The sequence below is a fragment of the Ochlerotatus camptorhynchus genome, unplaced genomic scaffold, assembly GCF_037179485.1.
Source record: "Ochlerotatus camptorhynchus isolate MF236.1 unplaced genomic scaffold, CSIRO-AGI_Acam_v1.1 ptg000084l, whole genome shotgun sequence".
Taxonomy (NCBI): Eukaryota; Metazoa; Arthropoda; class Insecta; order Diptera; family Culicidae; genus Ochlerotatus; species Ochlerotatus camptorhynchus.
In genome coordinates, this window is record NW_027040574.1 from 3,393,837 (window position 1) to 3,408,328 (window position 14,492).

General features: G+C 38.3%; 1 protein-coding gene across 1 annotated transcript; it reads left to right on the top strand.

Annotated features, from left to right (window-relative positions):
* Positions 1 to 12,688: 12,688 nt before the first annotated feature.
* LOC135698236 (lipase 1-like) lies at positions 12,689 to 14,014 on the top strand. The gene is made up of 3 exons (XM_065218128.1): positions 12,689 to 12,802; positions 12,859 to 13,569; positions 13,634 to 14,014. The coding sequence occupies exons 1-3, from the start codon at positions 12,689 to 12,691 to the stop codon at positions 14,012 to 14,014; spliced, it is 1,206 nt and encodes a 401-aa protein (XP_065074200.1).
* The last annotated feature ends 478 nt before the right edge of the window (positions 14,015 to 14,492 follow it).

The window sequence follows — 14,492 nt, forward strand, 5'->3', positions numbered from 1 at the left end:
TTTTGTCGTGATGGTTGAGTAATGCTGAGCTATTAGGGTGCTTCTTCTTCGATGAAAGGACGCTCATGTGGGCTGCAGCTCGCTGCTTGTGGGCAGCCTTTTTTTGTGTACTGGAGAATAATGTTCAACACCACGCGCTGAAAACACTGCTGCTGCTGCTGATGACGACCGACCGGACACCACCACATACGGTTATTGAATAAGCACCGTTCGGCGAGACCGGATGGAATTCGATTTTGAAATCTGTGTGAGGGAAAGCTCCTTTTTCAGGCAATTGGTGATAATTTTGATCACCATTGCAACAGTTGGACATTTGTGTAATTTGCAATAGTGACCTATTGAAAATTGATAAAGTGTTCTTTTTGTCAGATTTGAAAACAAATTTCCAATCGATTGGCATATTTAGAATTAAAATCCATGCACTATTGACAGAGTTATAAGTGGTCAAAACCTGACCACTTTTCGTAACGCGGTCGATTTTGTTTTTTTTTTAATTGCACCTCCAATATGTTGCCAAAAGACGTAATCCAACGTCAAAATATATCGTTGTGCCCAGAAAATAAAACTCTGTTAGATGATGTATAAAAAACATGAATGTTTTTCTAAATTAAACAGCCCAATTTGAAATTCCAGACTTTTTTCCGGTTTTCCCGGTTAAAATAAAAAAAATCGGTTTTTAATATTCAACAACTTGTATTTGAATTATACGTATGAAGAGATGTTCAGCCTTTAGGAACTTACAGATGTTCATGGCAAAATTTCAATGGTTAAGAAAAACAAAGAAATCTTGGAAAACAATTGGTTTCTATTGTTTTGAGAAATATTTATATCAGATGAGCAGTTCTACGTCAAATAACAATTTGATCAGACTCTACCTTCTCTAATTTGCATAAAACTTTATGATGTTTGTTATGGGCAATCTCACATTTGTGCTAAAATTTTGTCTTTATGAATTTTGCTTTTTTTCAAAATGGCTTATTTGACATTTTCAAATAAATCGTAGCACTCAAACGTCATTTCAAATTGAAATGACGTCTAAGACAAAGTCATAGGGAATAATAAATTATTTCAAGGAAAAATATAAACGGTCGATTTTTATTTGTATAATTTCGAGTACCAAATCCAAAAAAGTGGTAAAAAGTTCAATAACATAAAATGTCCCTGTTCAATATTTTTGATTTGTTTAAAACCTTGTGAAAAAATCAAAGTTTAGATATATTGAAAACCTTAGACACTTAAAAATTGACGAATGAGTGTAAATTCTACCAAACAAGTGATTCTGCAGATAGATTTGGAACTGACAGCAGTAGAAGGAATGACGGATAAACTGATAGGCAGCCGAACAATTTTCTCTACCGAGGGAGAACTTGATTAAATGCGTAAAAAACCGAATGCCAACGATTTAAATAGACGAGTGAGATGTTTTTTGGCTCAGTGATTTAAATCAGCTGAATTGAACGCAGAAAATTTACAGTATTTGAGTAACACTTACGTGTTATGTGTTACAGTATAATACTTTTCTATATGTTAATGTCAAGTTATGTTTAAAGCTACAAAATAAAATAAATGATTCTTTCTGCAAAATTCTCACTCAGTTCACTCAGAAAAATGCAATCGTAAAAGGCTCAGCATGTAGAAAATAATAAGTGAGGAATCATCCACCCTACTACACTGATAATCATTCACGTTACCAAATATATCATATTAGCAATATGATCCATTCATGCCTTTTCCATATGTTGCAATGGCGACCCGCAAAATATTGCTTCACGCACCATCTAGCGTTGAAAAGGGTCAGCAACAATCATTCAATTACAATCGAGGGGCCCGAATATAGCACTTATTACACAAGTAAGAGTCAAATTATTTTCATTAATTACATAGTGTATATTACTTTAAAATTTGTCTGACATGTCACTGTTGTCATGAAATAAAATAAAATGCTGAAATATATTCATTTTAAATATTAAACAAATTTTCATTTGGTTTACTCCTCGTGACGATAAACAAATACATTGGTAGCCTTTTTGGCCATCGAGGTGCTTTCATCGCTAAAAATTCGGTTCGCAAGCTAAGTGAAAGAGTGGATCATATTGTTAATATAATATATTTCAGTGCCAACATTTCAAAGGGGCGTAATTGCTTTTGTAAACAATGGCTTTAGCTGTCGATTTCTCGCAACTGAAAGCTCACCTCTTCAAATAAACAATGCTAGATGGTAGAGGAAACATTTCCCTACTTGGTGGTGTAAATAACTTTCATGAGTGAGCTTTTATTCATGAGAAATCGAAGGCTAAAGCCATTGTTTACAAATGCAATTACGCACCTTTGAAATGTTGGCACTGATTTGATGTTACGCTCAGCTGTTTTGCTCAATTATGCGTTCATCGAATAACATAGAAGCAATGAGAATACGAACAAAATCCGTGCGCCTCGCACAAGCTACTGCTCGTTTTAGATGTTGTATTGTAACCGTTGGTCCCTATATTTTAGCTTGTTGGCTTCTCCACAAGCATCCCAATGTCATTTAGCACGCCTGCCAGTGAGAACCTGGGGGGGGGGGGACGTGCTGTCAAATCAGCCTACTGATCATTCTTGTATGAAACTGGTTCCAAACGTAAACAAACGCTGTAGGTTTCTTATGGCTTGTTTACGTTTGGAACCAGTTATGCGAGGTAGGCGACAATTGTTCGTATTTGACAGCCACCTCCCCCCCTTGGTGAGAACCTAATTCCTTAATCCAAGCCTGTAGAATATCGGACAGCCTCACTGGCGGTTGCATCCTTAGCTGTCATTAGAAAAATGCGCAGAGCCATGCCATTTATTTAATGAGTACGCGTTACACAAGATAACACCCATCTTAGTAGCCGACAAAGAGTTCCTTTCCAACCGAACGAAAAGACCTATGTCAAACTTCGGATTTTCCCGATAATGTATCAGAATTGTATAACCACTAAGGTAGATATTCAAAGCATTGGTCGCGCTCATTCCTGTCCGTGACTTACAAGGTAGTCGAAGTGCGCGATAATTTAAAGTTGCTTTCTTTCAGTCTATAGTTGGACGGTTACAAACAATTTATAAAAAAATAGGTGCTAGTATAAACGTTAATAGTACGTTAGCTATTTTTATCCGTAGTCAAAGCCGTCAGCGTCTGGTGTCAGCGTGAATATTGTAAGAAAATGGGCCTTTTCGTTTACGTCTTCTGGTGTCATCCGGAAGGGTTGTATATATTCCACAGCAATAGCGTAGGCCGAGTGCCAGACGAAGCATGTCGGTATCCTTGTAAGACGCCGATAGTCCGTCGACATTTTTAGAATGAAGTTCAGTGAAATCGGGCTAAAGGAGAACGTATTGCGGCCATTTTCCCGGCGCCATCTTGGAAGCTGACCAGACAACACGAAGCTGCCAACAATACAGGTCGTCTGCCTGAATCGTCCTTTAATCAACCCCCAATACGGTTGAACTAGGCCGTGACCATCACCTACTGTTCCGGAGATGAACTAGCCATAGGCTAAAAATCTCCTAAATAAAGAATAATAAAAAAAATCACCTACTGTTCAGAAGCCGCCAAGACGTTTCGTTTAACATAAAGGGTGATACGGTCAAAATTTGGTCAAGGGAAAACGCGTGTAAATCGGTGAAATCGTTTATTTAAAAAATCAAATTAAATTTCTTTTTCAAGTTCAATTAGTATAAAATTCAGGAAAAATATTCAGTTAGGCTTCCGCTTTTCCAAATCCGAATTGCCGGGCCTTACGCTTGACCCCTGCCATCAGATTTTGTACAGCCACCTTGTCCACCTTCTTCGCCGCAGAAAGCCAGTTTGCCTTGAACTGCTGCTCGCCCTTAGCAGTTTTTTGGTCTTCTTTAGGTTCCGCTTGACAATAGCCCAGTATTTCTCAATTGGGCGGAGCTCTGGCGTGTTGGGAGGGTTCTTGTCCTTGGGAACCACCTGCACGTTGTTGGCGGCGTACCACTCCATGGCCTTTTTACCGTAATGGCAAGATGCCAAATCCGGCCAAAACAGTACGGAACAACCGTGTTTCTTCAGGAAAGGCAGCAGACGTTTATTCAAACACTCTTTCACGTAAATTTCTTGGTTGACAGTCCCGGAAGCTATGAAAATGCTGCTTTTCAAGCCACAGGTACAGATGGCTTGCCAAACCAGATATTTCTTTGCGAACTTTGACAGTTTCATGTGCTTGAAAACATCTGCTACCTTTCCCCTTCCTTTTGCCGTATAAAACTCCTGTCCCGGAAGCTGCTTGTAGTCGGCTTTGACGTAGGTTTCGTCGTCCATTACCACGCAGTCAAACTTCGTCAGCATCGTCGTGTACAGCCTCCGGGATCGCGCTTTGGCCGTCGTATTTTGTTTATCATCGCGATTTGGAGTCACTACCTTCTTGTAAGTCGTTAGTCCGGCTCGTTTTTTGGCTCGATGCACGGTTGTAGACGATACACCCAGCTTATTTGCGGCATCTCGGAGAGAGAGGTTAGGGTTTCGCTTGAAACTACCGGCAACTCTCTTTGTCGTCTCAGCGGCTTCCGGTTTTCGATTTCCCCCCGATCCAGACTTCCTGGCTGTCGACAAACGTTCCCCAAACACTTTAATTACATTTGTAACGGTTGATTTGTCAACTTTTAGCGATTTTGCCAACTTTGCGTGCGAGTAGCTCGGATTTTCGCGATGCGCGAGCAAAATTTTGATACGCTGCTCTTCTTGCTTGGACGGCATTTTGACAACTGAAGCGTGAATTCCAAAATCAAAATAGGAGCAACATTCTACACACACACACCTTCAAAATTAGGGGTGTTCAGGTTTTTTAAATGCAAAATTGAAAGAAATACGATAGTTGATATTGACCAAATTTTGACCGTATCACCATAGAGGTAACTCTAAGACTAGTAGGTCCCAAAGAAAATCATTATTATTTTTGGCTCACTCAGTACCAGAACAACGGTCCCAAGCAGTCCCAAGCTATTTCACTCACCCCTACATGTTCTGCATGAATCCACACACCCCTGATGTTATCTGTCAAACTTTCATAGCGAATCAAAACAAACATAGTGTAGTAATAGAATTTCAACTAGAATAGGGTACGTTAATCGTTTGCTTGGGACCAATAGGCTACTAAAGTGGTGAGCTAATTTAAAATCGTTAGTTTCGTATTGATTGTTGGTATCACCCTTTATGCCGTCACCACCACCAAACGAAACCATCGTTCACCATCAACACCACTGCAGAAAAAACCGCAAGTAGTACCAACAATCAATACGAAACTAATGATTTTAAATTGGCTCACTACTTGACTAGCCTATTGGTCCCAAGCAAACGATTAACGTATCCCATTCTAGTCGAAATTCTAGTACTACTCAATGTTTGTTTTGATTCGCTATGAAAGTTTGACAGATAAAATGAGGGGTTATTGGTTTTTCCTATGTTTCGAGGGGTGAATCGATTAGCTTGGGCCTGAAGAGAGTACCAGAGCAGAGCCAAAAAGTTGAGCACGTTATTTCGGGACCTTCTAGTCTTAGAGTTACCTCTATGCTATAACTTTCTAGTTCTCATAACTGCTGAGATATAAAGGTTTTTTTTGTGGAGACATCGTTAAAATCAATTTGGTACCTGTAACTTTTTCTACAAAATTTCTACATGTTAGGCATGCTGTACAAAGATGTTAGAAATATCAAATTACATATCTTTTCACAAGACTGCAAATTCCTATCATTAATATTTGAAAAGTTATTTACATTTTTTTGTTGAAAATTACCCAACTTCCAATGCCAATTACTTCTAAACGGGCAAAAACGAGCAGGCCACTGTTATCGAGGAGGTTGAAAAGAGGCATACAAATGGATAACCAAGCAACCTGGGTTATTTCTAGTGGCTAACAAAATGACTCGGGGTCAAAACCAGACCAACCCCAAACGACCCTTGACTAAATCGCTTATATTCTTAAATATTTTTCGATTTTGTCAATAAACAATACCAAAATCATTCATGTTTAATGTTTATTACGTTCCAATTCAAATTGTACGAATCCCAAAGAGCGCCTGCAGTTTCCTCTTCGTCGATATCGCTGTTCTCGCCGTTGTCATCTGTGATGGGCAAAAGTTGCAGAGAAATTCTGAAAAGTGATAAATTTCAATGCCAGTATTTCGGTTAAGGGTCACGTGGGGGCGGTCTGGTTTCTTCACCATTTAATTGCATTTTCTTGTACTTTCAATTGCTCAAATAATGGCCTGCTCGTTTTTGCCCGTTTAGGAGTAATTGGTATTGGAAGTTGGGTAATTTTCAACAAAAAAAATGTAAATAACTTTTCAAATATTAATGATAGGAATTTGCAGTCTTGTAAAAAGATATATAATTTGATATTTCTAACATCTTTGTAGAACATGCCTAACATGTAGAAATTTTGTAGAAAAAGTTACAGGTACAAAATTGATTTTAACGATGGCTCCACAAAAGAAAACCTTTATATCTCAGCAGTTATAAGAATTAGAAAGTTATAGTCTTGAGCAAAGTTGTTCACAGTAATGTTTTCTACAGCTTTTCTGAACACAATTATTTTGTATCTCATCATGTTAAAAAAATTTAATTTTGCATCTCACTTTTAGGTGGATTAATCTTTAATTTTCTTTTACCATAAGAAGGAGTGTTGTTACCCGAGAAACTCCTCAGAAGACACCTAGTACCTTTAATCAACCATTTCAGCGTAAATAAAAAAGCGCGTATTTTGATACCCTTGGCACCACCTGTGCAACGATGTTGTTTTGTGCCGAAGGAAGCAAATCCGCCAAACTCGCCAGAACTTCACCCAATAGAAACATTCTGGGAAGGTCTTCAAAATGACCAGGGTTTGAAGAGAGAATGAATGAAAGTGTGTAAGAAAGATGGCGCAAGTGTTGCACAGGATTTGATGGGTACCCGCAATGGTTACAAAATTGTTTATAATCCCTGCTAAACTTTAACTGAAATTGTTATGGAACTTTACATGAACGTTTGTCTAGTCTAGTCTACACATACACAGCCAGTACTTGAAAGAATCCTGGAAAATGATACATCTATCATTTTTCTTGTCATTATTAATGCCTGCTGCACATCAAGGATGTGAAACAAACAATAAAGCGGCCAGGCCTACTGTGTAGCGTTTAGTTAATTTTTGTGGAAGTGAATGTTTACCATGTCTACTTAATAAGTATAGACAGTGGTTAACATTTAATCCACAGGTAATCAAAGAGCGGGGACATACCGTACCAACCGCTCCGTATGCAGGATTTGAAAATAGGCTATATAAATCGTTGGGAGTGACAGAGCTAAGAAAGTTAATGTACACTCCTTGGTTGTCCGATCTCCTGGGATGGAACACAGGTATTTACCCCTTGTGTTCGAGCGTACAGTCCTCCCTCCGTACAAGTGTGGACGGCACCGCCAACCCACTGCCATCCCTCAATCGATTCAGCCGACCTCAGTCGAAGGACAACAGAGAGCGGTGTGCGGACGTAACCTATACGGAGGGAATGCTGTATTCGCCTAGGTTATAGCGCCCTTGCTCGCTACCATTTTCTTCTAGCGGTTGGGACCTGAGCACTAACTCTTGTCCTAGCCCTATATGGCATATGGTTATAGCGCCATTACTCGCTTTCTGAAAAGAGAAGAAGGGAAGGGAAGGAGAGGAAAAGGACTTGGGAAAAGGAAATGCGGAATTCCTTTCCTCATTAGTATTTGTATCGTCAACTTTTATGAAAACTATATAAATCATTTTTCCTTGGTCAGAGGTATTATTACGACATTTGAATAAGATTGTCTTATCATTTGTTATTCAAAATTTAATGTTATAATGATCAACATAGCTTTGAATTATCTAATATAAATCGGTAACACTGTCCTGCAACCGATTATTTTTCTAATCCGAAAACTAAAAGTTACGAAAAAGCACTTAGGCCTTCATTAAGTTCCACTTTCACGCGACGTTCAATGTTTCGCGGTTTGCTCTTTACGCATTGTTCAGGCTATCATAGCAAGCTATGACCAACGTGACGATTGCTTAAGCCCTGGTTAAACAAGTAAACAAGTTATTAAAATGAAATCATGTTCCCGAAAGCAGTCAACAATGTATCTTAAACCGGATCAAGCGTGCGCCCTATTTTTCTAAACATTCCGACGCGTTCCGCCCAATATCTATCAATTACGTTTTTCTACAATAGTAGCCTGGGATAAATCCTAATTCGACCGACACGTGTTTGTTGAAAAAATATATTCTGCCTAATATCAGTAGTCAGTAGTCATTAGGAAACCTGTTAATATATTACCACATATGTATCCTTCTTTCATGAATTTGTTTTACGAACATGATCTTACACAACCTTTTTCTATGACAAAACTATATTCTGATAAAATTGGATCATTGCCTAGACCAACTATTGAAACTAAAGAACAAAACAATTGGCCACGTGTCTGGAATAATATTAACTTAAAGAACCTGAACTCAAATGCAAAATCTATTCTTTATTTACTTTATAATAAGAAAATTGATCACAGAGCTCATTTGTATCGCATAGGTATTGCTGACAACCCTAATTGCTTATCATGCGGATTCCTCGAAGATCTTGAGCATATATTTTGTAAACGTTTTTCGGTCAATCAGTCATGGAACTATTTTATTAGACATTTACTAAACAGATTTGATCCTCGTTTAATGCGCTTCTTAACCTTTTCCAGTTTGATAGCTCCAACCTTAGAAGAGTTTAGCAGGGATGACAAAATTTTGATTCTAAGAAAATTTGTTCAGTTTAGTCAATATATTTTGGAAACAGAACGACATATGATCTCCTTGCCTAGCTTCAAATTCTTCTTAGAAATAAATGCCTGTAATTAGTTTAGAATAGCTTAGCTTGTAAGACATGTTTATATGTTAGGATTAGAATAAAGATTTTATAAAAAAAAAAAAAAACAGACTAATTTTTACACATTTGACTGATGCAATTTTTCATTCGTTCATTTATTGTATGTACTGTATGTATCTACAATCACACTCCTGTCTGGCAGTGGTCTGGCAGTGGTATTATGTATAAAATCTACCAGTAACCATTTTTTTATGACTGCAAAAAGTTTGAACTCTGGAGTTCGAAGGTGATAGCTCTACCGTATACCCATTAGCCCATTTCAAGATCGCATGCTTCCGAAGATTTTGCTTACAATAATCCCCGCTCCGGTACAGTATCGATGCTGATATTGTACTGAAACTTTCTATAAAACAGTAGCGCAAAATTTGATTGACGCGTATTTAATGATTTAAAAAAATATTTACGATAGAATTACCACAAAAATTAAGGAACGAGCTCACCAAATTAGTATCCAGAAAAGAACGGCACGGCTTAACAGGGTTTAACCAATGGGAATCTTTTCTTTCCATGCTGATTTCACGGTCTAAATCACTAACACTGGCACAACACGGTTACTGAACACGTAAAAACTGAACTGGACTATGCATTTGGATATAATTCAAACGAAAATTCTTCCGGATGGCGTAGCGCCACCAGCCAAAACGCTGACAGAAGATTATCGCAAAAAATCCCGACAATAGAAAACAAACACGTTTAATCGCGGCCAAGGCACACTTCGATCACAGAAATCTTCATAAATATTAGTTAGTAAAAAAGTCCAAAAAGTTTTTAAATGTGATTAATTTGGTTCAGTCCTAAATGAGCAGTTTTTTCAAAAATGAACTGCAATGTTTCATTATACCCAGCGACTGGGAGTAAAATATTTTCATTTTCAGAGTCCAGAATGAAGTCAGCATAGCTTCCTTCAAGTCTCCATGATGTGAACTTTAGTGTTTTTATGAGCATGGTATGGTTGAAAATACACTGAGGAGAACACGTGCGTTTTACCGGCTATGTTTAATTTCACCCAAACATGCTCAAGTTCTTTAAATTTCGATGTACAGATGATTTTTAAAAAAATGGCTAAAAGAGCTATAAGAACTCCCCCACCAGACTTCTTCTGAGACTCATGAACATTTCTGACGTCTCTTATTCGTCATTGAAGGCATTTCCAAAGATTTCTTCACTTTGTACGCTTTCATCCCAGCTTGTTTCAGTTGCCAGAATTACCGAAAATAAAATAAATTTTGATAGATTTCCTTCATGGCTGGGCTTTTCATGCGATTGAAATTTTTACAATAGATCAAAATTTTAGTCGCATTCTGTTTATGTGAAGAAATTATTGAAAGTACGTCGGTTGATAACATAAAATTCTGGTTGTGAATTTAGGCGCTTTCCCTTATACGCTGCAGGTGTTGGATCCTCTGGTTGTTAAGATGACGCCGATAGGATTCCAAGTCGTCAGATGCCACCTGTTTTGGTACACCATATTCTTCGCGCACCTCGAAAAAGATTTTTCGAAGTTCCTCCGTTGAGGCCGGTAGTCCTTTGAATGCCAAATTAATTTTGATGCTGGTATTCGTCATTCCTTCATGGCAAAACGATATGGAACTTTACATGAACGTTTGTGTGATAAAGTTTAACCCTTATGAATTAAGGTTTTTTGGAAGTGAACCTTACAAATAAAGGGTTGTTAAGAACCATTGCCATTCCAAATTCTTGTTCTTCCTTCATAAAATGAATTTTTGGTGATCATTTTTGTTCGTTGCATTTTTTTTCGAGTACAGTCTTTAATGTAAGCAAATCTTGCACTGAAATTAATTTTTAACACAATCAACGAAGTTAATTAAATTTACAATTAAAACAAAAATAGTTCTACCATTTTGGTGTTTGGTATTTGTTTATTATTTAGGATTGGATTGAAAATGTAATTTGGTACGCATTTTTTGCATTTCTGTATTTTGAAATTCTTCCAAAAATACACTTCTTTCCGGTTGGGCTGAACATTTGCTAGAACTTAAGCGACAAATACAGTGTAGAGCTGCGCAAGAGTGAAGGTGGAAGCAACGCATAGAAAAATTAGCAAATACACAAACCATTCATGTGAGGTGGCAATCTTTGCCATCAAATTCGTTTGAAACATTTACTTTTGCGCGGCAGATGACGCGATTCTGTCTGTCTCATAGTCGTCGTATGAGAAAATGGAAGAGTTGCCAGTCTTGCCTTCGATTTAATGAAGATTAGGGGGAAAATATCAAAATTATCGAACTACTCGGTTTTTGTTTTCAATTATGTCCGCCCTCACTCCACTGTGCACTGTGCAACGTCTTCATTCAATAATAACATGTGTTCCTTTCCTTTTATCGAAAATTGAGAGGTGATCACGCTTACCACTATACCACCGGTGCCGTTGTTCATCAAAAATTTGTACGTGGGAAAATTTCCTATAAGTCGGCTATCTAGAATTTTATTACAGTGGTCCCGAAACCGTATTTAGGTGGAATAAATCGTTTGTGCCTAAATCAATAGTTTTAGCACAGACAAACAGACATAACGTATTGAATATTTGTAACTATAAAACATCGTTACAAAAACACTACCATCATCTGTTAAGTGCACTATCATGGGTAGCACATATTATATTGATAATTGTCAAAAGCACGAACCGGCACGACAGGAACATATATTTTTTGTGAAACTAATGTGTACAAAGTTACTGTTGAAAAAATTTAGGGGCACCCTAAGCTACTTATTAAAAATTAGTATAAAGCGTGAACCATTAGAGACAGAAAATTACTATTTTCAGTAAAGTGTTTTCAAATAACTTTTCCTACAACTTTGTCCAACATTACGTTGGTCTATCTTGAACACTTAACTAAAAAGTTGATATTAAGAACTTATCAACTGTATGGATCACCCAAAAGTCTTGGTCATAAAAATAAGGGCCAAAATAAATTAAAAAAAAACATTTCCGAATACACTATATACCTAATACCCCGTACAGACTATGGCTTATATCATGTAATATAGACTGTCTTGCAATGAGCACTCATACATCTAGTTTTCACTTGAAATCCTATGTATGAGTGCTCATTGCAAGACAGCCTATATTACATGATATAAGCCATAGTCTGTCCGGGGTATAAAACTAATGATTTTGGCACAAATAATGTATTCTACCTGAATACTGCATCTGGATCATAGTGCAATGTTGGGAAAGGATATTCAATTATTAACAAAAGTTTTGATTTCCAATATTAATTTCTATGTAAATTTCCCATAGTTTGTGCTAAATTAGTTTTCAACAAAATGAGTCAGAATTTTCATAGAATGGTAAGGACCAAATTAAGAACCATTTGAGATTGTAAAGCAAAATTTTTAAAATATGTATCAGTCTAATACGCATACGTAAAACAGCCTAATTCATGCAGTCTCATTTCCTTCAGCAATTCAGACAGAAGTCACTGTGAGAAGTAAAAATGCTAAAACCCCTACTGTATGCGCGTTAATGAAAATTGTTTTTCCAAAATGTTCACTATGGCGTAACGGCTGTGACTAATGTCCACATTAGAACTAATGTATTCCGGCCAGTGTTCCCCGGCTCAAATTCTGAAAAGAGTGTGCCTCCGATTAATCTATGAGCAAAGATCGGGCATCACTGCCGGTTATTGTGGAACTGAGCCGATTCGCATGCTAAACGCTGCATTAATTTATTGATAAAGCTGGAATGTGGATCTAGTAGTGGGATTTTTCTTCGTTCTTAGTTCAGCCACAGTAAAGGTTGCACTACCTAGCTTTTGGAATGGGTACAACTAATTACTGGTTAATTATCGTTTTAGTTTGTACACTGACGAACAGTGTCAAATCAAAAAGCAGTTGGTTTCAAATTGATGATGAAGATGGGATTTTGTCAGTCGTAAGATCAACCTCCGTGCATCGTGAACATTCAAATCCTAATTTCAATCATTTCAGCCCGATTTGATCCGCAAATACGGCTATCAGGTAGAAGACCACGCCGTAACCACAGAAGACGGTTACGAACTAACGATGTTTCGAATTTTGCCGAAACAACCGCCGGATACCAGCAAACTCCCCGTCCTAATGGTGCATGGCCTTTTGGGAAGCTCATCCGACTTTATCATCATCGGTCCAAACAACAGCCTAGCCTATCTACTCTCCGACAACGGCCACGAAGTATGGCTGGCGAATGCACGAGGAACACGCTACTCCAAGAAACATTCCACGCTTTCGCTTGATTCGAAGAAATACTGGGACTTCTCTTGGCACGAAATCGGCTTCTACGATCTACCGGCCATGATCGATTACATTATCAATGCAACCAAGGTCAAGCAGGTGAACTATGTGGGATTCTCACAGGGTACCACCTCATACTTCGTGATGACGTCCACTCGACCACGCTACAATGACAAAATTGCTCTCATGGTGGCTCTTTCACCCGCTGTATTTCTCAAACGAGTTCGGAGCCCTTTGATACTGGCGGCTGTCCCGCTGTTTGGAGGATTCAAGAAGATAATGGATTGGCAAAAAGTTTACGAAATCCTCCCGCACAATGCCTTATACAATGTACTAGCCGGATCAATCTGTTCGTTCGGAAATCCTAAAGGTATCTGTCCGCATATGATTGGAAAAATCGCCGGTCCCCATCCGGAATCATATGATAAGGTAAGCGTATTCAATCATGTTTGTTAACTCTCAATCGCCATTTTCCACATATCATCGAGCACAGAAGGTGATAACCGCATATGCCGGTCACTTCCCAGCTGGTGCCTCAGTCAAACAACTCGCCCACTACATTCAAATCATCCGGAGTGGGTTCTTCCGAAGGTACAACAATGGCAAAGAAGGCAACGTACGCGCTTACGCTTCCGAAGAACCACCCATCTACAATCTAACGGCCTCGAGTGCTCCGGTTTTGATCTACTATGGTTTGAACGATTGGGTCGTGCATCCACTGGACGTCCGGGAGTTTGCAAAGGCGCTTCCACGGGTGGTTGCTGCAAAGCCGGTAGAGGATAAGAAATTCAACCACCTGGATTTCATTCTCGGGAAAGATGTCCGTTCAATGGTGTACGATGAGGTGATAACGATGCTCAAAGGGTTTAAGTAGTCAAAGGATCGTGTTTTTGGGCAAATACAATAATTGATTTTTTTTGGAGCAGTTGTATGTTTTAACCACCACAGTTGGGGGCTTTTGGATCACATCGAATCGCCAATCGATTTCAGTTCCTCGAGACAGGGAATGATCGCAAACAGATAAATATATGGAGTAAAATTTAAACCAATTCTAACGAGAATTATGGCGAATGTGATGAAGTAGCTCGTTAAGTGTTCTGCAGGAAATGCTGATACTGCTATTGGGGATACCAGAGAGAATCATAAGATTATCGAGGGGAATCTTATAGTTTTAGGCCGATTCAAAACAAACTCTTGGGAAAATTTCAAAGATATCGTGTAAGAGTTCCTTTGACATTGACTAGTAATTATTTAAAATCACGGACACAGAAATGATCGTCGCAGAAAGAGTGCGAGTATTTTAATTAATTTTCAATAGTTTCCCTGTAACAACCACAATCAGGGCTGACAAA

Bases quoted from the DNA above. Each gene is read 5' to 3' on its own strand.
- LOC135698236 (XM_065218128.1), top strand. From the start codon at position 12,689: ATGGGTACAACTAATTACTGGTTAATTATCGTTTTAGTTTGTACACTG. The intron at 12,803-12,858 runs GTAAGATCAACC...CAATCATTTCAG, and splicing joins AAGATGGGATTTTGTCAGTC to CCCGATTTGATCCGCAAATA. The intron at 13,570-13,633 runs GTAAGCGTATTC...CATCGAGCACAG, and splicing joins ATCCGGAATCATATGATAAG to AAGGTGATAACCGCATATGC.